This window comes from Eriocheir sinensis, chromosome 18 (assembly GCF_024679095.1).
Source record: "Eriocheir sinensis breed Jianghai 21 chromosome 18, ASM2467909v1, whole genome shotgun sequence".
Classification (NCBI taxonomy): domain Eukaryota; kingdom Metazoa; phylum Arthropoda; class Malacostraca; order Decapoda; family Varunidae; genus Eriocheir; species Eriocheir sinensis.
The window spans coordinates 4,885,850-4,913,713 of record NC_066526.1 but is presented as its reverse complement, the minus strand read 5'-3'; the positions used below and the strand labels follow the sequence as shown (position 1 = coordinate 4,913,713).

General features: G+C 42.3%; 1 protein-coding gene, 1 long non-coding RNA gene and 1 pseudogene across 4 annotated transcripts in view; 1 reads left to right on the top strand and 2 right to left on the bottom strand.

Moving 5' to 3' along the window:
• The window catches only part of LOC127000245 (probable glutamate receptor), a 188,175-nt gene that overhangs the window by 121,272 nt on the left and 39,039 nt on the right, over positions 1-27,864 (top strand). For 2 of the 3 annotated variants that reach the window (XM_050863694.1, XM_050863695.1), the window contains 2 exons: positions 634-782; positions 1,236-1,887. In XM_050863694.1, the coding sequence (XP_050719651.1) occupies positions 634-782; positions 1,236-1,464 (378 nt within the window). In that variant the 3' untranslated portion in view covers positions 1,465-1,887. Of the gene's footprint in view, positions 1-633; positions 783-1,235; positions 1,888-27,864 lie in introns of those variants that run through there. The other variant, XM_050863697.1, reaches the window with a different exon arrangement.
• LOC127000247 (uncharacterized) lies at positions 237-1,453 on the bottom strand. Its single transcript, XR_007753842.1, has 3 exons — positions 1,319-1,453; positions 934-1,037; positions 237-793 (listed from the first exon to the last, which is right to left on the bottom strand). It is a non-coding gene; the product is annotated as an uncharacterized LOC127000247 (long non-coding RNA).
• On the bottom strand, positions 1,696-27,486 carry LOC127000246 (uncharacterized; annotated as a pseudogene).

Genomic DNA, 27,864 nt, shown 5'->3' with positions numbered 1-27,864 from the left:
TGCCCTTCTCCCTCAAAGGAACTTCCCTTATGCCAGAAGTGTCTCTATATCTCCCTGTTCTGGCACTCCCTCTCAGCACATTCAATCCTGCTACTTACAACTCTCTCGTTCCATTACTCGCTCACCCTATTGATCCACGTCACAGGTGGTCTTCCCCTGACACCCCCTTCCTCATACACTCTCTTTCACATGTCCAAACCATCTCAGTTTTTTGCTGACTTAAATCATAAAGCAAATAATGATTAACAAAACAGTGTTTAATCTTCGCCTCCATATATTACAAATCTATCCATATTGTCTTTAAAGTAGCAGCTCAATCACATGTACACAATTTAACTTTTCTAATTAGGGGCCACTTCAAGATTATTTAATAGCAAAGGTTTGGAAGGTGCTCCCTTGGTGAACGGGGTGAGACTGAGGAAAATAAAAGGAACAATGATTAGTCTCAAAATTAATGATACCAAAGGGAAGGGGAGCTGAGATTTAGGGGGGAGGCAATTATATTAGCCTGCCTGCATGGTGCCTTCACTGTTTATAAGAACATTTTTTCTGTGGGTTTCTTGGAATTGAGTGTCCCCTGCAGTTAATGCCGGGGTTAATAGCCCCTCCCTGTCATGCTCTTCTCCTCCTCAGGACAACTCATGGCTGGAGTTTGCCGTCGCTGATGACCTTGCTCTGCACGGCGAGTGTCGCATGACAGTGGTGAGGGACTCCTTCTTCTACACACGTTTCGGCATCATCCTCCAGGCAGGCTCTCCATTCAGGGATGCCCTCAGCGCTGAGTAAGTGTACCCTGCGAGTTTTCAAATGATAAAAAATCAGCTTTACTAACTTTACTAACCACCTCTACTAACCAGATATGGCTGCTTCAAAAAAAAATCCTCCCTTATAGTAATAATAGTGTTAGCCCCTCCACAGTGGTCACAAATTTACCTTTACATGTATGATGGCACACTGGATAGAAAGGAACAAGGTCAGATCTTGCTTTCCAGCCTGAAACTGTAGCCATTTGACAGATCTTGCTTTCCAGCCTGAAACTGTAGCCATTTGACATGTAAATGATACTAAAAAAATGCTTACATGAAGAAATACATTTCCTGGAAAACCTTAGAGCCACATGTACACTGTAATCAAGTTTTGGTACTTTAGTCATATCTATCATTGTTTGTTTCATCCACAACATAATATGCAACTCCTCAAAGTCATTAGTGACTGTGTACTACTATTCATTGCAGAATACTTCAGATAATTCAGTCTGGTCTAATGGATGCATGGAAGAAACAATTTTGGCCACAAAGTTTTTGTACCATCAACTCACATGGCACGCAGCCACTGCGACCCCTCAACCTGCAGGACTTGTTTGGCACCATGATCCTTATGTTGGGTGGGTCCAGCCTGGCTATTCTGGCTCTGTTGGGCGAGATTCTCTTTGCCCGCCATCAATCCGCCAAGAACTCTTCCTAATACTATCAACACAACTTATGCTTTCTTTGGTACTACTATTTGTTGTCTTTCACTGAGACATAACTTTCCTATTCAGAGGTCCTTTGTTCATCGTATTATATACTTTTAGTATTGCTTTGCTACACAAAAGCTGAAGGTGGGTGACTAGGAATATAATGAACTTGAATGATAAATTCTAAAATATAAGAAATGTTGACCTTGCCCTAGGGTGTTCTGTAAATATACTCTTCAGATTATATACCTTTTATTTGTGACAAAAACTAAGAATGCATACCACTTGATCAGGTCACAACTTTGACTTGAAAACTTAAATACATAGCATGTTTAGCTACATGGAGTTTAGGTAAAGGTTCTTTGATTGTCATGTAGTTGCTAATGGTCACTTGTATTGTTTTCATTATCTAATAAACATCATTCTGGAAATGCATGAGCCATGAATTCTAACCATAGATTTAGTTACCTTTCATTTATATGGAGACACTAACCTTGTACTCAAATGGACACTGTAGTCTTGGTGAATAGAGAGCATTGAAATTTTCCATTAAATACTGAAATAAACCTTTTAATATTTTCTTTCTAAAGAGGTATGCAGCAGAGCAATAAACATCTACACCTTAAGAAACAGCCACTAATGTAAGAAAAAGTCAAGTATTGTATGATCATTGGGAGGCTGGTCTCTCAGAACATTAACTACTTGATGCTTTCTCAATACCTTCTTATTGTTACTAACATATTGGAAGGAATTTTAGGAGGGAATACAGAAGATATCAAAGAATAAGCCTAGATACATATGATTAGGTTTTGTAGGATTTGAAGTATTCAAATAAAATAGTTACTGATGACAAATCATGTAATATGAGGTGAGGTCTTGTTAATGGTGTAAATTTTGCATAACCCCCTTGCTAGTTCGCATAATTATGTAAACATGTTGTCTGAGCATAGTGCTTGATAGTAACTTATTAACAGTCACTTATAAATCAGTGTTCCCCATAGATCCTCAACAACACCTCCTCTACAAGTTCATGCCTACCAAGAACTTCTTCAGGCGTACATGATGTCAGTCGCCTCATGGCCTCTCTCACACCTTCGACATGCTTTATTGCATGGGGAATGATATTAGGCTCGCCTGACCTGATGTTACTAATAATCTGGCCTGTTACTTCCTCAATGTAATCAAAATCTTGTGAAGTTAATTCCTGTATTTTCTTTGCATGATGCATCAGCTCTACAGTGGTGTGAGAAATAATTCTCCTTCTGCTCAAAATCTTTTGTCGGCCATTAATAATTTTAGCATTGGCTTCCATTTTTTTTGAAACAGCCACATCATAAAGCTCCTTCATAACTTTGTTGATATTCTCCTTTATCTCATTTTCTTTGATTATCATTCTTTCCTCCTTGACATGTTCAGGTAAGGGGTGAGGGCAACCATCCCTTCCACACACACGTTTAACACCCACAATGCCACAGGACTTGGTCATACTGCTAAACATGGCCTCAGTAAAGAGCCCTGCAGCAATCCCTAACACACCACCAATGACAAGACAAGCTGCTGTGCCACCAGCTGCCACAGCTCCCACTTCTGTGGCTGTGATGGCCCCACCAAGAGTCCGAACTGCCATATTCCCAACAGATGCTGCAATGCCCCTGCCTGTGGCAGCCCGTGTGGCCGCAGCAGAAATGACACTTGTTGTCAGATCAGCAACAACAGCTCCAGCAGCTGTCCCACCAGCCCCACCAGCCAGCCCTGCTAAGAGGCCACTGCCACTGCTGTTATAGCAGGGAAAAACACAGGTCTGTTTACATACACCACAATTGTGTGCATGAATACCATCGTCAAGGCGTACAAAAGTTATCTTCTCTACCCTCTCTTCCTTCTTCCATCCTTCATTTCTAGCTTCCTGTAATTCATATTTAATGTAGATTTTTTTATCTATATCAAGTGCTGCTATTGAAGTTGCAAACCTTTCTATTTGTTCTTCTAGATTTTTCTTACATGTTTCAAAAAGTTTCCTCTCCTTGAGAATCTTGATGCTAACTGAAGGTGCACTGATCAAGGCACTGAAGAAAGTGTCATACTGCTCCCTCATATTATCCCACCTCAATGCCAAAATAGTGTGGTGCCTCTGGGAGCAGGTGCTTGTTACTTGTGGGGCGTAGAAGATACCATTATCAAAGTGAAACATACTTTTGAAAGGTACTCCTGCATTCCTCACTACAGCATCAACTGATGGCTTCTCCACAGCAAAAGTTGCAAAAATACAAGTGATTTCTGGCACATTGTTTCCTAACAATGAACTTATATCCCTTAGAACAGACTTCTGAGACTCAAAATCTCTATTAGTATTACCTTTGGCAACAAGACCGACACAATGTAAATCATCAACGCCAAAATCTGATGTTAGGAAAGCTTCCAAGCGGGACCTTGTATCTTCCTGTTGGTGTGCCCCTCTCGTGTCAGCCAGGCCGGGCGTGTCGATGAGCACAAAGTTGTACTGCTTCATTCCTTCCTTGTAGTAAATGGTATACGCAGTGATGAGGTCTGTCTGGCTCTCCGTCTCCATGCGTCCATCTTCTGTCTCTTCTTTTACTTGCAGGCGAAAAGGGTCGTGAACTGTACTCGAAAAGATAGTTGAGCACAGCGTTAACAAAGGTGGTTTTACCTGCACCTGTCTCCCCCAGCAGTAGCACACACCTGGTGCTGGTGGGCTGCTCAGCAGGGCAGCCGATGTGAAACACTCGAAATCCTCTCTCTGCATCTTGCTGCTCCACTCGAGGGAGAACGTGGTATAATTTGTGACCATCTTTCTCCTCAGCAAAGGCAGTCTGTCCCTCTAGCAGCTGGTTCACCTCAGAGGTCTCCATGCCTTGGCTCTGTTGAAAGTAAACCATGAATATTGTGCTTCAATGTACCTTTTCTTGATCCTAAGAGGGCTCCTGCAAAGCCTATCCAGCAAATATGCTGGTGATAATACAACAGCTTGATTCAAGTACTGCTGCCCTCAGGAAATTTGACAAAACCTAAGTCCAGAATACTGAAAATGCATAAATGTTATTTTTTTTAAACATTTATTCTTGGTATTATTTTGCATTCTGAAGGAATCTAATCCTCATTTTCTTTAGAAATCAATGATTTACATATTAACTTAACAAGTCGATTAAATTGACAAGCCGACCAACAAACCTGTCACCATTTAGGCAGTAACCTACTGCCACTAAGGATAGTAACTTATTGTCCCTGAAAAAATAACCAATGGCTGGTATGTAAAGTTACCTATTTTCACTTGAACAGTAACTTATTCACATCATAACAGTAATCAATCACTTGATATAATAGTAACCTACCACCAATCAATAGTAACCTACTATCAAGTGTTCCCTGTCATTGCTCAATAACATCTCTTACAATAATAGTGTGCAGGTATAAGTGGTCGTCAATAGGTGCAGTTTGCCAAGCCTTTTAAATGGAGCTGCTCGTAGATAAAATAATAAGCTGTAGCAAGTAAAATGGTAACCTACCACCAGTGAAAGTCCCTTACCACCAGTGAGTTCATAATCTATCACCACTTTTGCAGTTGTTGATGCCTCAGAGACAAGAAATTTGGAACAGAAACAATTGTCAAGTGATGATTAAAACATTAATGGGGTATTATTTAAGAGAGGGTAGCCTACTAATTTTGAGACCGACTGTTTATTTCTGAAGAAAATATGATGCTTCTTATTAATGAGATGGTACTTTTTTTCTGGAAATCACTAAATGATTGACTTTTCAATGCCCAAGGTGCAGCTGCCACCGCCTGGCTCCCACCTATTACCACCGACCACGTAGTGGACCACCTCCGCCACCATGTTGTCCCGTCCCATGCTGTGTATTTCCACCGGCCCACGCTGCATGCCAAATAAATCTGAACTAACCTAACCTAACAACCTATCTATTGGGGGGTGGGGTCTTCCCCACGACCTCCTAATTGGGGAATTTCATTCCCTCACTCCCCCCCCCCTTCTATTTTCCGTAAGTCAATTGTTACTGCACTGCATTCAGAGACCAAAAAAATAATCCATAAGGTAAGTATTAACTTCACAAGTGGCTACCCTCTCCTCAATATTATCCTATTAATATCAATTAGGAAAAATGTTAGCCATAGGAGTTGGGTGTTATTCTAGATAAATACCCACATAGCTTGTAAAGAGTTAATACTTTTTGAAAAATGTTGTCGTTTCATGGGTGTTGGTTAACAGCCACAGCAAGTAATATTCCCGATGCACTGATTCACTTCTGCGTCTCCTGTTCTTATAAGGCTCTTTAACTCGTCTGGTCTGAGTGGTAGGGGAAAACTAGCGAACCATCCTCGTCCTTTTCTTCCTCAGTAGTTTTAGGGGGCTGGGTAGGCCATGGGACCACGGCCTCTGTAGCCAAATAAAGCTAATCCTCGTCCCCCATGAAGGGAAGACCATAGAAAGGCCTCCAGTCCCTTTATTAAACCCGAGTTACGTTAGGAGCTTTCTGTGGGGTAACCTTTCGGGGGAAGAAATGTCCATCCTTTAAACTCGAACATTGCCTGAAATTAAAAAAAGAAAAACAAATTTATACCACAAATGCACGATCAAATGGGAACAAGCAAGTCGCTGTCGCCCTCGTTCAGTCCCTTTAACTTGACTCGTACTTTTCGTAATAGTGCGCAGGCTTTATTAGTGGCCGCCTGAAGGTGCAGCATGCCAAGCTTTTTATATATAGCAGCTCTGAGATCATCTACAAGAACAGACCCCAAAGGAAATGCTAAAGATATATGCAGAGGACCGTATCTTGAAACTGCTTTGGGAGAGTGCTATAGCTTATGAGTTGTGCTTCATATGTAATGGATCCTTTGTATGGAGCAATGGATCAACTTCATTAACCTAAAACTCGCTCCATTATACTCACCTCTGCTATGATGAATAACCCAGAGAAAATGCATTAAGTGAATGAATGAAAGAATATATGGCCCAGAATGAATGAAATTAAATTTAAATGAAAATGAATGAATGAAATGAATTAATTATGAATGAATAAACGAAATGAATGAATGAAATGAATTAATTATGAATGAATAAACGAAATGAATGAATGAAAGAATGAATGGCCGAGAGTCGAAAGACGCAGCTGCAAGTTAGGAGAATCAGACCGACGTTTCATCGATCATAAACAATCTGGATTCATCCTTGTTTGTACAGCCGTGAAGCATTTTGAAACATTCTGTATACATGTTTCCCTTGGAGCCGACGTTTGTTAAAGAGAAAACCTTGGAGAAAACACAGTCAAAACATTACAACCTCGCCTCGCAAGGTTAAGTTATAGTTGCGTGCGATGATCATATCTTGGGGGGCCCTAGCAAGACGCGGAACACATTCGAGGCATGCAGCTCCATCAAACACTTATCTATTATTATCTGGTACTCTTCCTCCTGACTGTAAGAGAGGGCTGGTCGTCCCCCATTTAGAAAAGGAAAGGGGACCGACAGGACTGCAACATCTATCGTGGCATTACACTACTCAGTGTGGTAGGCCATTAATGTACTTTCCCATCTAATGCTTATCGTATCCCATTATGGCGCTCCGCGAACTGAAGGAGCGCCGACGTGAGTTTCAACAGGGCTTGCAGCATAATGTCTGTCTCAAAAAGGCGTTGGTTCGAGTGCATTGCGAGACACTGGGATCTCTTAATTTCTACAAGGACTATTGGTTTGCTGACTGGCCTGTATTCTGAGACAGAGTACTTGTCCAATTTCTATCCCGTGAACACGGGAGTAAGGCTGGGCTGTGTCCTTGCCCTATCGCTTTTCAAACACTTCGACATAGACTGGTTACGAGAGAAAGAGCAGAGTAATGGACCAGGAGCATCTGTTAGCAATACCAGGGGCACTGAGTTTTTTGCCGATAATGCAATATTCCTTGCGGAGTCGCTTGAGGTTCTGGCCGGTGATGCTTCTCGAGGTACTGCACGAGGAGGCGAAGCCTTTGGGACTTCAGGTCCCCTGGGCCAAGACCCATTAAGGTACAGGTGTTAGGAGCAGTGCATGGACACATTGGACAGCGTATATCTGGCTATGACCCACACTCCGCGGGCCCGGGTTCGAATCCCGGCCGCATATTCCCGAAGTCTCTGCGGGTATGTGGTCCTTGAGTGAAGACGCTCGACTGTAGCTTCGAAACTAACCACGAGCAGTTCTGGAAAATATTCTCATTGTGATTCCCACTCAAAATTACCTCAAGTATTTCCACCCATACCTTATATAACCTAACCTACCCTGCCCTGTTCAAGGGTAGGCGGCACATATCCGTACAGACTTCGGGAATATGCACCCCGTCCCGGGCAGTCTGCGTCCGGCTCACCCAGCTGTTCATCCTCCATTTCGGGTTGGTCGATAAATGGGTACTTGGGGAAACCTGGGGAAATCTGCATGGGGAAGGTAAACTGTGGCAATCCTGGATTTTATATTGGCCCGTGTCCCGTGGTAATGTGTTAATTGTTACCCACCACGGGTCAAAGGGTCGACGATCGGAATTAAGGTGCTAGAGCTAGCAAGTGTAAGGTGTGGATGCCGAAGCGCCAAGGTCAACGTCCGTCCCTTTGAGAAGGTCGATATCAGGCGTGACTGAGGAGTAGGCTCAGAGTCAGTAGGGGCAGGGGTGGGCAGGTACCGGTACCAGTACCGGTACTAACGGTACCAGCTAGACGGTACGGTACCGGCACCAGATTGCTCGGTACCGGTACCAGATTGCTCGGATTTATTTATTGGATTTATTGATAATTCTTCATGTCCGGTTTAGGTTGCTAATAAATATTGTTATTGTTATTAGACTTTAATCGAGTACATCCATAATAACTATACATGCTATTTTTTATCGAAAAAATAAATATTCACTTCATTCAGAGAGAGAGAGAACAACAGAAGAAACATCCTAATTAAGGGCAGAAATAAATGAGAGAAAAAAAGTCCATTATGTGTGTGTGTGTGTGTGTGTGTGTGTGTGTGTGAATATTTATTTTTTCGATAAAAAAATAGCATGTATAGATATTATGGATGTACTCGATCATAGTCTAATAACAATAGCAATATATATTAGCAACCTAAAATAAGAATCGGACATGAAGAATTATCCAGTAAATCCAATAAATAAATCTAATAATAAAATAATGGAGACGGGAGCTATGATGGAAACGAAAAGCAGGACAAAATGGTGGGAACTTGGGAAGACGGTCAGCGAGGCAGTGACTCAGCAGCCAGCACAACATTCAAGGCTTATCGTCTCCACAGGGCCCATACCGGTACCGCATGGCGACTGGCCAGCGCCGCGCGCCGCCGAGCGTCACCAAGATATCCAAACGGTACCACCACTAGTGGCAATGGTCAGTGCCGAGTGATCATGAGTCTTCCCGGCAGTGGGTACCGGTACCGGGTGCCGGCTGAATCGATTCTTCTCGGCACTTGGTACCGGTACCGGTACCGGTATATATATATATATATATATATATATATATATATATATATATATATATATATATATATATATATATATATATATATATATATATATTTATATATATATATATATATATATATATATATATATATATATTTATATATATATATATATATATATATATATATATATATATATATATATGATGACCTCTGGCCCCCAAAAATAATCTGCCAAAATTGCGGGCCTGATTTTACGTACAGCAATACGGCCGTACCATAAGGCAGCCTCCTCGACTATAGAAGCTCTTCGGCCAATTTCTCATACCATAATCTTCGAGGGGCCCTCTCCGTAAGCGAAGGAAAGGTGTTGAGGGGCGAACTTGTTGGAATCTGGCAAGGGGTCGAGATTGGTACATCTTCGTGAGCCCCTTCGCATATTTTATGCGTCAATTGTGTATTTTTCTCATTAATATAGTAATAAATGATCCAGGAATTATAATAAAACGTATTTAATCTAATATGAATCTGCAAAAGTTTTTTAAATAAATGATTTAAAATGTTGTTTAAGACTTTAGGGTTGTATCATGATTTTTAACCCTTGCCGAGTTGCCGTGTCAACACGCCTCCTTGGTCAGCTTAAGGAGCTAGGTAGTCTTTTCCTATAGCTCCGATGGGGCTCGAGCACTTTTCTAACGGCCCCTTGCTTGACGGGATATGGTAGCGAGGGGCAGAGAAGTGATGACGCCGGGCACATGTGGACTCCCTGGCTGCGTGCGTGGAGAGAGGTGTAACCCAAGGGGTGCTGACGTCACTCCCAATCCCCAAGGCCTCCCTTCTCGTAGGCTTAGTGGAAACACGGGCCGCGCAGGGATGCCAACCCTATCGCCCACGCTATGTTCCCAATTATACCTATATTTGCCTTTCAATCAACCATTTTCTTCGTGATTATACATTGAAAAGTATGTATGATTACACTAATATATGTAAAATGTTTCAATTATCAAGATTTCCGTGTAGAGATGATTACAGAGGCTACCAACCCAACTCGGAAGAAGCTCTAGCGGAGGAAGGGATCGAGATCACCTTATAGTATCCCGCAGAAAGGGGACACCGTATAAGGGAAGAGGAAGAGGAAGGTTTAGAGGCTGCCTAATGGTACGGCCGATAATCTTTTTAAGGCGGCTTTACACATGGCATTTCGCGGCTGGCAATACAGGCGCGACGTGCTGCCGGCAGCATTTTGGGTCTGGGTCTGGGAGCTCTTCTCGCGGCAAGTTCTCTGCAGTTGAGCGTGTCCGTCTTGTATTACCGACTGGCGGCTGGGTAAACAACATGTTGGCGCCAATAAAACAAGGAATGATGGATGTAGATGGCAAGATTTGGAGACGGGAGGCCGAGATGGCACTGTGAAGCAAGTGAGGCAGCATCGACACCTATGGGACTCACAAGATAAGCTCTACAAGAAGCAGAATATATGGAAAACCACTTTTGAGAGAGTGGCAGCAACATTGCGGGAAATGTTTATCTCTTTGCGAGACAGCGAAGGAGGTAAGGAACGATTATTTTCGTGTATTATATACTACTTATGATAAAACTTGTTTACTTAAAGTATTTCTACAATATTAGGCTAATGGACCAAACTCATTGTGGTACCTGGCACCCAAATGCCCACACCATATTAACCGCCAACCTAATCGTACGAGGCATACTAGATAACATAAGAACATAGGGAAACTGCAAGAGGCCGAGTGGCCTACACAGGGCAGCTCCAGAATCCCCCCCACTACTCACGATGGGTAAGGTGTAATTTCAGGGGTTACAGGTAGAGGCCTGATCCTCGTTTACCTTCGGTACGGGCATGTACGCTCCAGTACCCTGTCTCCTTACTGCACCCACACCTCACTACCATCTGTCATCCTCGTCCATGTAGCTATCCAGTCTACTCTTAAAACAAGCTATCATCTCTGCACTAACTATGTGATTGCTGATCCATTCACCCACCACCCTATGACTAAACCAATGCTTGCCTATTTCTCTCCTAAATTTTTCTAATCTAAATCCATTACTGCGTGTTCTATCCTGCTGGCTAATTCTCAGTACTTTACTTATATGGCCTTTGTTGTAACCCTTGACCCATTTGAATACTTCTATCAGATCTCCCCGCACCTTCGTCTTTCTAGTGAATGTAAGTTTAGATGTTTCAGCCTATTTTGATGTGGGAGGTTTCTCAGCCCCTGAATCATCTTGGTCATCCTCCTTTGAAGTGATTCTAGCAAGTTGATGTCCATTCTGTAGTGTGGGCACCAAAACTGGACAGCATAATCTAAGTGTGGCCTAACTAACGCTAAATAGAGTCTGAGGATGACCTCTGCACTCCTGTTGGTTACCGTCCTGTTAATAAAGCCTAATACCCTGTTAGCCCTATTCCTCGCACTAATACATTACTTCCTTAGTTTTAGGTCAGAGTTCACTAACACTCCCAAATCCCTTTCACACTCAGACCTGGCTATCGCTGTGGAGTAAAACTATACCCGTATAATGGGTTGCGTGTTCCTACACTAAGTACGCTACACTTGGTGGTGTTAAAATTCATCTGCCATTTCTCTGACCAAGCTGACAGTTTGTTGATATCTTCCTGCAGTGCTCTAGCATCCTCCCCTGTCCTAATAGTGCATCCTATTTTGGTGTCATCTGCAAATTTACCTATGTCACTAGTTATCCCATTGTCTATGTCATTGATGTAGATAATGAATAAAAGCGGGCCTAAAACTGAACATTGAGGAACCCCACTGGTAACATTACCCCATTCGGATTTTTTACCGTTAATGGTAACCCTCTGTTTCCTGTCGCTAATCCACGCCTTAATCCAATCAAATACCTTCCCCCTTATTCCATGAGCCCTGACTGGTGAGGTACCTTATCGAAGGCCTTACTAAAATCAAGATAAACTACATCATAGCTCTTATCATTGTCAGCTGCCTCGTATACTCTATTGTAAAAGGATAAAAGATTAGTGAGGCACGACTTTCTTTTGATAAACCCATGCTGTGAGTCGTGAATTAAATTATGTCTGTCAATATGGTCCCTAATACTATCAGCTATTATTGACTCAATCATTTTACCTATAACTGACGTCAAACTAATCGGCCTATTGTTTTCCATAGAAGATTTGTCACCCTTCTTCTTACTTCATTACTTGATGATTTGAGTGAATTATCATTATTGGGGCAAAGTTAAATGATTTTTTTTCTCTGAAATAGTTATTTCTGAATCTAAAATACGTCTTGATGCTCCCGGCGGCAGGTTACTTGCTCCCGAGAACACCCAGCCGGTCTTGCCGCTAGATCGTCGCGGCTGTATTGCCGGCCAGGAATTGCAGGTGTAAAGCCGCCTTTACAGAAGCAAAGGATCGAGGGAGGGTGAAAAGTAGAACAAGAAGATTTTGCAGATTTAGCAAAATATTTAGTTTAAAGTTTAGCAGATAAAAACGATTATTGTTATGATTATTATTATTATTGTTATTATTATTCTTATTATTCATTTTATTATTATTGTTTTGTTTTTTGTTATTGTTGTTGTATATCATGCCGCAACAGTACTTATGAGGCAGAGTATGTAAAGGAAAGTTAGATAAGGACTGTGAGCACCTCAGCGTCCTCATTTTTACGTGGCTTGGTATGTTGTGTAAGCCCTCTTTCTATAAGACTTAACAAGTTTTATAGGCAAACTGAGGCAAAGTAGCTTGTGGTCACCTGCAAGAGGCTGTTTTTCATTTCTTAAGTGAATTTTAAAGTGAATTATTTACTGACAAGTATTTACCATCTGCCTTTATATTGACAAATTATCCTTTTAGGCTTAAAAGTAGCAGCATTATCAGTCACATCCTTACATTTTAACTTTTCTATTCAGGGTACGCTTCAAGATTATTTTATAGCAAAGCTGAGATTGAGGAAAGAAAAAGGAACAATGATTAGTCTCAAAATTTATGATAGCAAGGGGAAAGGGAGTTGAGATTTAAGGGGGAGGGGACTACTAGCCTGCCTGCATGGTGCCTTCACTGTTTACACTTTACAAGATCATTTTTCTGTGGGTTTCTTAGAATTGAGTGTCCCCTGCAGTTTAATACCAGCATTAACTGCCACTCCCTGCCATGCCTCTTCTCCACAACTCCAGGACAACTCATGGCTGGAATTCGCCATCACTGATGACCTCGCCCTGCACGGAGAGTGTCGCATGACGGTGGTGAGGGACTCCTTCTTCTACACACGCTTCGATCGGCATCATCCTCCAGGCAGGCTCTCCATACAGGGATGCCCTTCGCGCCGAGTAAGTATGTCCTGCGAGTTTTCAAATACAAGCTTTACTAACTTTACTTACCACTTTTACTAACCAGAATGTAGCTGCCAAAATAATTCCTCCCTCATATTAATAATTATATTAGCCCCCTCACATTGGTCAATTAGCTTTACAAAGAAGGCACAATGGATAGGGAGGAACAAGGCTGGAGTCTTCCCTCTCCTGCCTGAAGCTGTAGCCATTTGACTACAGCTATTTTTTTTTTTTTTTACAACAAGGGCACACAAAAAAAGAAAACAATAATAAAAAAAAAGCCCGCTACTCGCTGCTCCTGAAAAAGAAACAAAAGAGGTGGCCGAAAGCAAGATCAAATACGGGAGGAGAGATGTCCTGATACCCTCCTCTTGAAAGAGTTCAAGTCGTAGGCAGGAGGAAATACAGATGAAGGAAGATTGTTCCAGAGTTTACCAGCGTGAGGGATGAAAGAGTGAAGATGCTGGTTAACTCTTGCATAAGGAGTTTGGACAGTATAGGGATAAGCATGAGTAGAAAGTCGAGTGCAGCGGGGCCGCGGGAGGGGGGGAGGCATGCAGTTAGCAAGTTCAGAAGAGCAGTCAGCGTGGAAATATCGATAAAAGATAGAAAGAGAGGCAACATTGCGGCGGAATTTAAGAGGTAGAAGACTATCAGTATGAGGAGGAGAGCTGATGAGACGAAGAGCCTTAGCCTCCACTCTGTCCAGAAGAGCTGTGTGAGTGGAGCCCCCCCACACGTGAGATGCATACTCCATACGAGGGCGGACAAGGCCCCTGTATATGGACAGCAACTGTGCAGGGGAGAAGAACTGGCGGAGACGGTACAGAACGCCCAGCCTAGAGGAAGCTGATTTAGTAAGAGATGAGATATGAAGTTTCCAGTTGAGATTTTGAGTTAAGGATAGACCGAGGATGTTTAGTGTTGAGGAAGGTGATAACTGGGTGTTGTCAAAGAATAGGGGATAGTTGTTTGGAAGATTGTGTCGAGTGGACAGGTGGAGAAACTGTGTTTTTGAGGCGTTGAAGGACACCAGGTTCTTCTTGCCCCAATCGGAAATAATAGTAAGGTCTGAGGCTAAGCGTTCTGCAACCTCCAGCCTTGAGTCGTTAAGCTCCTGTAGGGTGGGTCTTCTATTAAAAGAAGTTGAGTAATGCAGAATGGAATCATCGGCGTAGGAATGGATAGGACAGTTCGTTTTGGAAAGAAGATCATCAATGAACAACAGAAAAAGAGTGGGAGATAGGACAGAACCCTGTGGGACACCACTGTTAATAGATTTAGGGGAAGAACAGTGACCGTCTACCACGGCAGAAATAGAACGGTCAGAAAGGAAACTGGAGATAACGGTACAGAGAGAAGGATAGAAACCGTAGGAGGGTAGTTTGAAAGAAGATTTGTGCCAGACCCTATCAAAAGCTTTTGATATGTCCAGCGCAATAGCAAAGGTTTCACCGAAACGGCTAAGAGAGGATGACCAAGAGTCAGTTAAGAAGGCTAGGAGATCACCAGTAGAACGCCCCTTGCGGAACCCATACTGGCAATCAGATAGAGGGTCAGAAGTGGAAAGGTGCTTTTGAATCTTCCGGTTAAGGATTGATTCAAAAGCTTTAGATAGACAAGAAAGTAAAGCTATAGGACGGTAGTTTGAGGGATTGGAGCGGTCACCCTTCTTAGGCACAGGCTGTATGAAGGCATACTTCCAGCAAGAAGGAAAGGTAGATGTTGACAGGCAAAGGCGAAAGAGTTTGACCAGGCAGGGTGACAGCACGGAGGCACAGTTTCTGAGGACAATAGGAGGCACTCCATCAGGTCCATAAGCCTTCTGAGGATTGAGGCCAGAGAGGGCATAGAAAACATCATTTTGAAGAGTCTTTATAACAGGCATAAAGGAGTCAGAGGGGGGATGCGTAGGAGGAATATGCCCAGAATCGTCCAGAGTGGAGTTTTTAGAAAAAGTTTGAGAGAAGAGTTCAGCCCTAGAGATAGATGAGACGGCAGTGTTGCCGTCAGGACTGAGGAGTGGAGGGAAAGATGAAGAAGTGAAGTTGGAAGAGATGTTTTTGGCTAGATGCCAGAAGTCACGGGAAGAGTTAGAGAGAGCAAGGTTTTGGCATTTTCTATTAATGAAAGAATTTTTGGTTAGTCGGAGAATAGATTTGGCACGATTTCGGGCAGAAATGTAAAGTTCATAATTAGCATTAGTTTGAAGGCTCTGGTACCTTTTGTGAGCTGCCTCTCTATCATTGACAGTACGAGAACAAGTGTGATTAAACCAAGGCTTTTTAGAGTGAGGAGTAGAGAAAGAACGAGGAATGTATGCCTCCATTCCAGAGACAATCACCTCTGTGATGCGCTGAGCACACACAGAGGGGTCTCTATCCTGGAAGCAATAATCATTCCACGGGAAATCGGAAAAGTACATCCTCAGGTCGTCCCACCGAGTTGAAGCAAAATGCCAGAAGCATCGCCTCTTCGGTGGGTCCAGAGGGTGTACAGGAGCGATAGGACAGGATGCAGAAATAAGATTGTGATCGGAGGAGCCCAACGGAGAGAACAGTTTGACAGAATAAGCAGAAGGGTTTGAGGTAAGGAAGAGGTCTAGAATGTTGGGCCGGTCTCCAAGACGGTCGGGAATACGTGTAGGGTGCTGGACCAACTGCTCCAGGTCGTTGAGGATAGCAAAGTTGTAGGCTTGTTCACCAGGATGGTCAGTGAGAGAGGATGAAAGCCAAAGCTGGTGGTGAACATTGAAATCTCATAGGATGAAGATTTCAGCGAAGGGAGAGTGGGTCAAGATGTGCTCCACTTTAGAATTCAAATAGTCAAAGAATTTTACATAGTTGGTAGAGTTAGGTGAGAGATAAACAGCACATATGTATTTAATAATAGAATGACAATGAAGTCTTAGCCAGATGGTAGAAAATTCAGAAGAGTCAAGGTTGTGGGCACGAGAGCAAGTGATGTCGTTGCGCACGTAGGCTCAACATCCAGCTTTGGATTGAAATTTAGGATAGAGATAGTAAGAGGGAACAGAGTAGAGATTGCTGTCAGTAGCCTCAGAAACCTGTGTTTCGGTAAGGAAGAGAAGGTGAGGTTTAGAGGAGGAGAGATGATGTTCCACAGAATGAAAATTAGAGCGAAGACCGCGAATGTTGCAGAAATTGAGAAGAAATAGGTTCGAGGAGTTATCAAGACACCTCTAAAATACTAAAACATGTTTACAGGGAGAAGTAAATATCCTGGAACACCTTAAGGAGCCACATGTACTGTAGTTAGGTTTAAGCACATCACTTACCTAACATTGCTCCTACATCCACATCCAATCATGCAACTCCTCAGACTTAGAGTTTTCCCTATAATTATCAAGTATAATTAGTAACCTATACAACTAATCATTGCAGAATACTTCAAATAATTCAGTCTTGTCTAATGGAGGCATGGAAGAAACCACTTTGGCCACAAAGTTTTTGTAGCATCAACTCGCATGGCACGCAGCCACTGCGGCTCCTCAACCTGCAGGACTTGTTTGGCATCATGATCCTGATGTTGGGTGGGTCTGGCCTGGCTATTCTTGCTCTGTTGGGCGAAATTCTCTTTACCCTCCAGCGATCAATCAATCAATCCGCCAAGAACTTTCCTTAATACCATCGACCCAACCTATGCTCACTATGGTACTACTATTTGTTGTCTCTCACGGAGATGTAACTTTCCTATTCAGAGGTCCTTTGTTCTTCATATAATAGTACGTACTTTTAGTGTTGTTTTACTACACTAAAACTGTAGCTGGGTAACACTACAAGCATAATGAATCTGAATGATGAATTCTAAAATAGGAAATGCTGACCTTGCTTTAGGATTTTCTGTAAAATTACTACACGTTTCAGATTACATACATTTTTATTTGTGACAAAAAGCATGAATGCATATCATATGATCAAGTCACAAATTGGGCATAAAAACTTAAAAAATGCAGCACATTTCGCTAGAAGTTGAGGTAAAGGTTTTATGATTGTCTTGTAGTAGCCAGAGGTGGGCAAGTGCGGTACTTAGTGCGGTAGTACCGCATCACAAAAAAAGTACCGCACTACCGCAAACTTTCTGAAAATACCGCACTACCGCAGACCGCACTAAAAAATCCTGCGGTACTTTTTGCGGTACTTAGAAAACTATCGAAGACATTTGCAGCGCGGCATGCTCACAGATTTTTTTTTTTTTCCACAGTGAATCGGACTCGATCAGTCAATCGGTATCAGTCATCAGAATCAGTGATGCAATCCTTCTGACTTCTCACTTATTTTTCAACATTAAATACTAAATGAATAATTCACAGTAAATCTGTTCGTCACTCAACCCAAGGCGGCACGCCATGACTGCCTCTGACGATGACGGCACATGGCAGTGTACAACAGTACAAGCAAGCACTAACATGATCGCCGCTTAATCTCATGTCCCGTACAAATTTTTCTCTGATGCATAACATAGACCATTGTACATACTATATCTGTTTTTAACTTCATTTTAACTTCTCTATTTTATCATCCTCTCTCTCTCTCTCTCTCTCTCTCTCTCTCTCTCTCTCTCTCTCTCTCTCTCTCTCTCTCTCTCTCTCTCTCTCTCTCTCTCTCTCTCTCTCTCTCTCTCTCTCTTCAATGTAGGCAAGATCAATATTGTTTGATGATAATAATAGTGATGATAATAATAATAATAATAATAATAATAATAATAATAATAATAATAATAATAATTCATCATTATTATTATTATTATTATTATTATTATTATTATTATTATTATTATTATTATTATTATTATTATTATTATTATTATTATTATTATTATTATTATTATTATTATTATTATTATTATTATTATTATTATTATTATTATTATTATTTATCATTATCATTATTATCATTATCATTATCATTATTATTTCGCTGAAATCTCCACGTGGTTCCTTCGCTGAGGCCTGAGACGCCAGTGCTTAGAGCTTTCCCACGGTCGAGGTCTCGCTATTACCAGTTGCAGTTGATGTGTTTTGTCTTAATATGTTGGACAGTTTGAATAATGTTTCACTGTTCCCGTCATGACTTTCCTATATTGGTAATCTTTCGTTTTCGCTCATACGCCGGAGAATTCCTCCCCTTCCTATCCTACCCATCCCCTTGACTCCCCCATATCCTCCCTACCATTCCTCCCTGGCTAGTGCTACTGCAGCTGTCGCACCACCCTTCCTTCCTTCCCACCCCCCACTTCCTCCTCTCTCACATGACGCTGATATCCTCCTCCCCCTTCCCTGTCCCTTTCCTCATCCCTCGGAAAGTTGCATTCCCTTCCCTCCCCCTCCTCCCCATCTAATAGTGTCTTCCATTTAGCGTAACCTGTTTCTGGGTCGTGATTTGTATAGTCCCTTTAAAGATAGAGTCCCGACAACCTAAGATTTAGACGCCATTATTGGTCCTGTTGTCACCACGAGAGCGTGTGATAGCGTTTGAAAAGCACGGCGAAAACAGGCACAATAATGGCGTCCAAATCTTAGGTAGTCGGGACTCTATATGGGACTCTACAGATCACGACCCAAAAACAGGTTACGCTAAATGGAAGACGCTATAACTGGCTCGATGTCAGAAGCGGCGTACCTCAAGGATCAGTCCTTGGCCCCATGCTCTTAATTTATGTTAATGATATCGATGATGGGCTCACTTGCAAAGTGTCAAAATTTGCTGATGACACAAAAATTGCTAGTAAAGTAACTGCGACACTCGACGAAGAAGCTTTACAATCAGATCTAGATCGACTTGCACGTTGGGCCAATCAATGGCAAATGAAATTTAACGTTGACAAATGTAAAGTGTTGCACATCGGAAAAAATAACAATCGCGTTCGGCACGTAATGAATGGCCAACAATTTTCTGCAGTAAGTAAAGAAAAGGATCTTGGAATCACTATATCAAGCGATTTAAAGCCCGGTCAGCATTGTTCAGAGGTAGTTAAAACTGGAAACAAATTGGTTGGCTTCATCGGACGAGTCTTTAATAATAAATCGGAAAAAGTAATATTAAAACTGTATAATTCGTTGGTTCGACCCCGTCTAGAGTACTGTGTACAGTTTTGGTCTCCCTATTACAGAAAAGACAGAAAAGTTAGAACGGATTCAACGAAGAGTAACAAAGATGATTCCTAGGTTAAGAAATTTATCATATGAACAAAGGCTTAAAGAAGTAAATTTATTAGCCTATCAAAGCGAAGAATGCGAGGCGATCTAATAGAAGTGTTTAAAATGTTTAAAGGATTTAGTGATATTAATGCGGAAGATTACTTTACAATTGATCTATCAAATAGAACAAGAAGAAATCACAATTTGAAGATAAGTGGTAAAAGACTCTCGTCGCATGAAGCTAAACACTTCTTCTTCAATCGAGTTGTTAATGTTTGGAACTCTCTACCCTGTGATGTCGTTGATAGTACAACAGTTACGGCATTCAAGAATAGATTAGACAAGTATTTTGAATCCAACCAGCAATAAGATATTACTCATTGTCTTAATAACGTTACGTTCTTTTGAATACTGGTGTCCTTGTCCGCTTTTATCGCCCGGTTAGTGGTAGCAGTAGTGGTAGTTCTTTCCTCTTTCCTACATAATTTCCATGCAGTTTTTCCATGCTGCATGGTTCTTTTTCCTTTCCTGCCAGCTTTGGCTGGAGGGATGGGGGGTGGGGAGGAGCCTTCGCCTTTGCTGTCCTTCATCTTCCACCTTTAATTAGATAGTTAGTGTAGCTTGTCACAAACAGCCTCGTAAGGACCAGCAGGTCTGCTGTTGTTTGTTCTTCCTTTGTGTTTCTTTGTGTTCCCCTCCTCTACTCCCCTGTCCCCCCCCTTCCTCCTCCCTTACCTCCCTCTCTCCCTCCTCCAGTCCTCCTTTTTTTTTTTTTGTATCTCACAAGATATTAGTTAGTCAATGGATAGCCAGGATAGGCACTGAAGTATTTTTTTTGTATTGACTAATGACTACCGCTACCGCAGTACCGCACACCCCGTACCGCACTGAGAAAGAAAAAAAATGGGACCGCACTACCACAACCGCACTACTCCGGAAAAAGTACCGCGCTACCGCAACCGCACTACTGATTTTTCAGTACCGTGCCCACCTCTGGTAGTAGCTATTGTTCACTTTTACCATATTTTCCTTAATAAATATAATTCTGGAAATGAATGAGCCATCAATTATAACCATACATTTAGTTACCTTTCATTTATATGTAGACATTAATCTGGTATTCACAAGAACACTGTAGTCCTGATGAGTAGAGAGAATTCAAATTTTCTCTAAATACTGAAATAAAGCTTTAAAAGGTTTATTTCTAAAGAGGTATGTAGCAGAAGACTAAGCACCAAAACCTTAGGAAATAGCCTCTACCGAAAGAAAAAGTCAAATATTATATGAGTATCAGGAAGCTGATCCCTCAGGACATCAAAACTGCTTGATACTTCTCATAACCCTATTGATAATAACCTATTGAAAGGAATTTTAGAAAGGAATACAAAAGATATCAAAGAATAAGCCTAGATACATATTACCAGGTTTTGTGGGATTTGAAACCTATTCAAGTTTAGTAACATACTGATGATAAATCATGTAATTTGAGGTGAAGTCTTGTTCATTGTGTACCTATATTTTGCAGAACCCTCTTGCTACTTTGCATACTTATGTAAATATGTTGTCTGACCATAGTGCTTGATAGTTAGCAACTTTATAACAACTTGTAAATCAATGTTCCCCATATTTTCTCATTAATATCCCCTCTACAAGTTCATGCCTACGAAGAACTTCTTCAGACGTACATGATGTCAGTCGCCCCATGGCCTCTCTCACACCTTCGACTTGCTTTATTGCAAGGGGGATGATATTAGGCTCGCCTGACCTGATGTTACTAATAATCTGGCCTGTTACTTCCTCTGTGTAATCAAAATCTTGTGAACTTAGTTCCTGTATTTTCTTTGCATGATGCATCAGCTCTACAGTGGTGTGAGAAATTCTGCTCCTTATGCTCAAAATCTTTTGCTGGCCATTGATAATTTTAACATTGGCTTCCGTTTTTTTTGAAACAGCCACATCATAAAGCTCCTTCATATCTTTGTCATTATTCTCCTTTATCTCATTTGCTTTGATTATCATTCTTTCCTCCTTGACATGTTCAGGTAAGGGGTGAGGGCAACCATCCCTTCCACACACACGTTTAACACCCACAATGCCACAGGACTTGGTCATACTGCTAAACATGGCCTTAGTGAAGAGTCCTAAGGCAATGCCTACCACACCTCCAATAGCAAGAGAAGCTGCTGTGCCAGCAACTGCCACAGCTCCCACTTGTGTGGCTGTGATGGCCCCACCAAAAGTTTGAGCTGCCATACTCCCAATAGATGCTGCAATGGTCCCTCCTGTGGCAGCCTCTGCAGCTGCAGTAGAAATGAGACTTGTTGTCAGACTAGAACCACCAAATCCAGCAGCTGCCCCACCAGCCCCACCAGCCAATCCTGCTAAGAGGCCACTGTCATTGCTTTTGAAGCAGGGAAAAACACACGTCTGTTCACATTCATTACAGTTGTGTGCGTGAATACCATCGTCAAGGCGTACATAAGTTATCTTCTCTACCCTCTCTTCCTTCTTCCATCCTTCATTTTTAGCTTCCTGTAATTCATATTTAATGTAGGTTTTTTTATCTATATCAAGTGCTGCTATTGAAGTTGCTAACCTTTCTATTTGTTCTTCTAGATTTTTCTTACATGTTTCAAAAAGTTTCCTCTCCTTGAGAATCTTGATGCTAACTGAAGGTGCACTGATCAAGTCACTGAAGAAAGTGTCATACTGCTCCCTCATATTATCCCACCTCGGTGCCAAAGTAGTGTGGTGCTTCTGGGAGCAGGTGCTTGTTACTTGTGGGGCGTAGAAGATACCATTATCAAAGGGAAACATACTTTTGAAAGGTACTCCTGCATTCCTCACTACAGCATCAACTGATGGCTTCTCCACAGCAAAAGTTGCAAAAATACAAGTGATTTCTGGCACATTGTTTCCTAACAATGACCTTATATCCCCTAGCACAGACTTCTGAGACTCAAAATTTCTATTTGTATTACCTTTGGCAACAAGACCGACACAATGTAAATCATCAACGCCAAAATCTGATGTTAGGAAAGCTTCCAAGCGGGACCTTATATCTTCCTGTTGGTGTGCCCCTCTCGTGTCAGCCAGGCCGGGCGTGTCGATGAGCACAAGTTGTACTCGTGCTTCATTCCTTCCTTGTAGTAAATGGTATACGCAGTGATGAGATCTGTCTGGCTCTCCGTCTCCATGCGTCCATCTTCTGTCTCTTCTTTTACTTGCAGGCGAAAAGGGTCGTCGAACTGTACTCCGAAAAGATAGTTGAGCACAGCGTTAACAAAGGTGGTTTTACCTGCACCTGTCTCCCCCAGCAGTAGCACACACCTGGTGCTGGTGGGCTGCTCAGCAGGGCAGCCGATGTGAAACACTCGAAATCCTCTCTCTGCATCTTGCTGCTCCACTCGAGGGAGAACGTAGTATAATTTGTGACCATCTTTCTCCTCAGCAAAGGCAGTCTGTCCCTCTAGCAGCTGGTTCACCTCAGAGGTCTCCATGCCTTGGCTCTGTTGAAAGTAAACCATGAATACAGTGCTCCCTCATTATTGATGGGTTTTTTTAAGACGGTTTTGATTATAGACTAGTTTAATGATGCTAAAAAAAATTTAAAAAATCGTATTTGGCGCCTCCTAGCTAGTTTCCGCGCCACCCACCAGGCGTCACTGGCCGCACGCGGCATGTTCCCGTCGTCCCGACAAGCTAGCAGCATCAGTCCATAAGAACATAATGACATAGGGAGACTGCAAGAGGCCTTATGACCTACACATGGCAGCTCCAGATTCCCCCACACTACCACCTGTCATCCTCGTCCATGTAGCCTAGCTATCCAGTCTACTCTTAAAACAAGCTATCGTCCCTGCACTCACTATGTGATTGCTGAGTCTATTCCATTCCTCCACCTCCCTATTACTAAACCAATGCTTGCCTATTTCCCTCCTAAATCTATACTTTTCTAATTTAAATCCATTACTGCGTGTTCTATCCTGTTGGCTAATTCTCAGTACTTTACTTATATCGCCTTTGTTGTAACCCTTGACCCATTTGAATACTAATATCAGATCTACCCGCACTCTTCGTCTTTCTAGTGATTGTAAATTGAGATGTTTCAGCCTTTCTTGATATGGGAGGTTCCTCAGCTCCTGAATTATCATGTGTCGTTCCGACAACGTTTACGGCTACAGCTACTTTATCGTCCTTCGTCTTACTCATCGGCATGGTTCCTAAGCGCCCTTGTGATCTTTCAAGTGGAGAGAAGAAAGTTAAATGTGATGGTGATGACAATGCGGCAGCCACTACGTGTTGAGCCTGGGCGAGTCGGCACGGCCACCACGGCCACATGGAACCACGTATCAACTAATTTTTTTTTCATATAGGGGGTCCTCGGGTTACGACGGTCTCGATCTGCGACGTTTCGTGGTTACGACGCGGTCCCCATAAATGCTTAATTAATTCTTGTTTCGACTTCTGACGTTTGCTTAGTAAATACGCACTTCGCGCGGGAACTAGTTTGTTGAGCGCGGCGGGAGAACACTCAGAGACAGGACCACATGAGCTTAGCTCACTTCTTGTATATCACAACTAGGTAAATACAGGGAAGGGGAAAGGGAAGAGGAGAGGGACGGAGTGAGTGATAAAAAAATACAGATAGAGGATGTGAGAAGGTAGAACAAGGACAACGAGTGGAGGAAACAGGGAGAGATAGAAATGATGAAAACAAGAGGAAAGGAGAAGGGTGTGGGAAGAGAGGGGCAGAAGGGAGAGTCAGGGCAGGGCCACTGTCAGGATATGACGTACACACACTCAAATAAGTGTCGTTACACATTCAGCACGATACAAACTGACACCAAAGACGAAGCCAATGATAACATGCTACTCATGTTGGTATCACTGCGTGTGTTGGGTGTGGCTTCACTTGCCTGAATCAAGTAAGCGGGACTCGTAAATAAAGCAGTAGAATTTGAACCAGCACAGAAAAGCCCCGTTCACACTGTGCCGACTCTGGGCCAAGACAACCCACGACCCTAGGGTACACGAGGTCTCGGGTGTTGATGTGAAGGGGTCGGGCATGTCCATAGCTGGGCACGATAACAAAAAACCTTATTCCCGATAACCGACAACTGATAATGAAAAACCTTATCGGTGATAACCGATATTCGTTAACTGGAGACACAAATATAGGCGATAACCGATAACCGATACCCGATATAAATCCACAATTCCGATACTAGCTAGCGATAAGTCCGATAGGCGAAAACGATACTATATTGATATTTCAGATAGAAAAACATAGATGAATTCAAATTTTCATTATCTGTATTTTAGAAAACTTGCAAAACCTGAAAACCACACGTTGACACGTACATATGGACGGTAATACTGGGAACACCTGAACCGGTGTTGTGTTATTTGGCTTCCCCACCGTCAAAAGCTGGCGCTTTTGTTTACAAACACTTGTCTCTCGTGAGCTGCGCATGCTCAGACCAGCAAGCGTAGACCTGTACAGTCTCACAAAGCTTTTTAACCGTAATTAAGAGTTGCTGGAAGGCTGAATCAGACATACAGTACCACTGCCACCATCCCCGCTGTTTCTAGAACGACACTCTGTACGAGTTGTATTTGTATGTACAGAGTGTCGTTCTAGAAACAGCGAGGATGGTGGTACTGCATGTCTGATTCAGCTTTACAGCAACTCTTAATGTGTTAAAAAGCTTTGTGAGACTGTACAGGTCTACGCTTACTGGTCTGAGCATGCGCAGTTCACGAGACCAGTGTTTGTAAACAAAAGCGCCAGCTTTTGACGATGGGACACCAAATAACACAACACCGGGTGCCTTCAATACCATGGCATGCTCACAAACGAATATGGAATATCAAATTTGAGGCAGTGAATAATAATTTTATGGGAAAAGTTAAATGATTTTTTTTCTTTGGTACATTGATTTTTGAGTAACATAAAAAAATAACTTAGTGTTTTAATGTTGATGATCTAAGTATGAAATCTCTTCACCGAAGATATTTCATACCCCGAAGTTTTTAATAAAACACCGGGCCACGCATGCGCAGTAGAGAGACTAGGTTTTTTTTTCTGAGAGGCGGAAAAAAGTAGCGATTATCGCTAGTTTGGTTACAAAAGTAACGAAGATACCGATATATATTTAAATAAGTAGCGGATGGCCGATAACCCGATTTTGTTGTCAGCGATTAAGTATCGCGATAACTTATCGCGATAACGCCCAGCTATGGGCATGTCTTGAAAGAGGTCTTGAGACTGCTGTGCCGACGTCGTGATGGGAGTCTGGAGTTGTGAGGTGTAGCGCAAATAAGTATTCCATGCTAAACTTTCACGACAAGAGTTGGCAAGAGTCTGGACCAACCGTCACTTCCGGTTGAAGTCTGAGGGAGGTCTAGGGCAGTCGTGACGACTGTCGTCAACAGTCTTGGCTTGTCTTGAGACAGTCGTGACGACTGTCGGGGCCATTTTTCAAATTTTTACCGTTTCCTGTCGGCACAGTCGTCTGTGCAGACTACTTAAGAATGATGAGGGGCTGTCGTGACGACAGTCTTCGCCTAATGAAGGACGTTCGTGACGACTGTCGGCTCAGAAATATTATGTAACACTGCCGCCATCAAGAAATTTATATATTTATTTTGCAATCACAAGCACAATAACAACTGGGCATGGTTACGTTTCGCTGGCACAAACTTGGGAGCCGCACAGTACGCATGCACGCACTCCTTTTGCCGCGATCTCTCTTGTGTTGAATGATAGGTTGCCACCCTGAGGGCAGAAAAATGTGGAATGCAACTTCTCACTCTCCAATACGGAATGGATCCATATTTAAAGGAACGGGTGGCAACCTTAAGGCTGGGTTCACACGAGCCACTTTTAGTGGTCAGTGGCCGCCACAAAAAGTGGCGACCACAAAAAAATGGTCGCCACGAAAAGTGGTGGGTAGGTGCACCATGCACACGAGCCACTCGGTGGCAGCCACTAATGAGGTCAATACGTGGCGTTATGGATCTCGTAGAGGCAGCAGCTGTCTGTGCTCTCTCGGCAAAAAGCGCTGAAGAAAGTACTGCAATGGGTTCACCCCATAATTATGTGCGCAGGTCATCTGAAGGTGCAGTTTGCTAAGTTATTTTTATATAGCAGCTCTGAAATCATCTACAAGAACAGCAGCAGCCCCCCCAGCCAATGCTAAAGATGTATATGCCTAGGACAACTCTTAAGACTGTCTTGGGAAGGGGCTTAATGAGTTGTTTGCCTCATTATACTATGGGTCACTTGTATAGAGCAACGAATTCACTACATGAACCTAAATGCTGCTCTATTATGCTCCTCTTTTCAATGATGAATTACTCAGAGAAAGACGCTGTTGCAAGATGGAGGACTCAGACCTGTCTATTTAATTTTTATAAACTGTCAGAGAAACTTTAGGCAGTGCTTAATTAAAGTAATGATAATGATCAATATGTATATTTATCTACCCACGTACCTGGTACAGTAATTCCCTTTATTTGTCCTTGGTACTCCTAAATTTCATATGATAATAACTAAAATGCTTTCCCCACGCAGGCCTTATGATAAATATCATCATAATTATAATCATAATATAATTATAATATGATAATAATAATAATTATAATCATACATTATCAAACAACCTGTTTAGGAAGGTACAATCTGGATAATCTATTAAGCAAACAGCCATCATATGATGCTTAAAGTAGGAAGTAGATGCATGAAAGAAGAACCAGGAAAATTAATGTAATACTAATAACAATGAATCAACTACGGCTAACAGTCGCTCCATACTCACCTTTACAGTGCTGAATCACACAGAGGAAGACGCAGCTGCAAGCTCGGGGATTCGTACCGGTCCTGTCCGTCTTACATACACAGTTGACAGTTACTAGAATATTTGTTTAACGCGAATATTTCTCGTGTGCGACGTTGCCGATGTCACCGAACGTAAACATTTTGGATTCATCCATATTTGTAAAGCCGTGAAGCATTTTGAAGCATTTGACAAGCTTCCCTCGGAGGCTGCGCTTGTCAAGGGAAAACACTCGTCAAAATATTAGGCTACTGCATTGCCTTGTAAGGCTGCTTTGTTGCACGAAATGACTATCTTATCTTGCGATCCTTATCAAGACATAAACACGTTCGAGACAGCATCATCAATCATCTTCCTTGTTATATGCCGAATTGCCTTAATTCTAGCCATTTTATGATTTATTTGTGTACATTACCATCAATATGATCATGATTATGGTTATTATTAACACTGTCGTCATGATGATGCAAAGGAAATTATGGTGTGTGTGTTCAAGGAAGTGACGGTCGAGCTTGTTTTTAAAGGAGTCAATCGTGTTACTCTGGACTAGAGATGTATCGGATATCCGCATCCGCATCCGCATCCGCGGAACATCCGCATATTTTTTCAC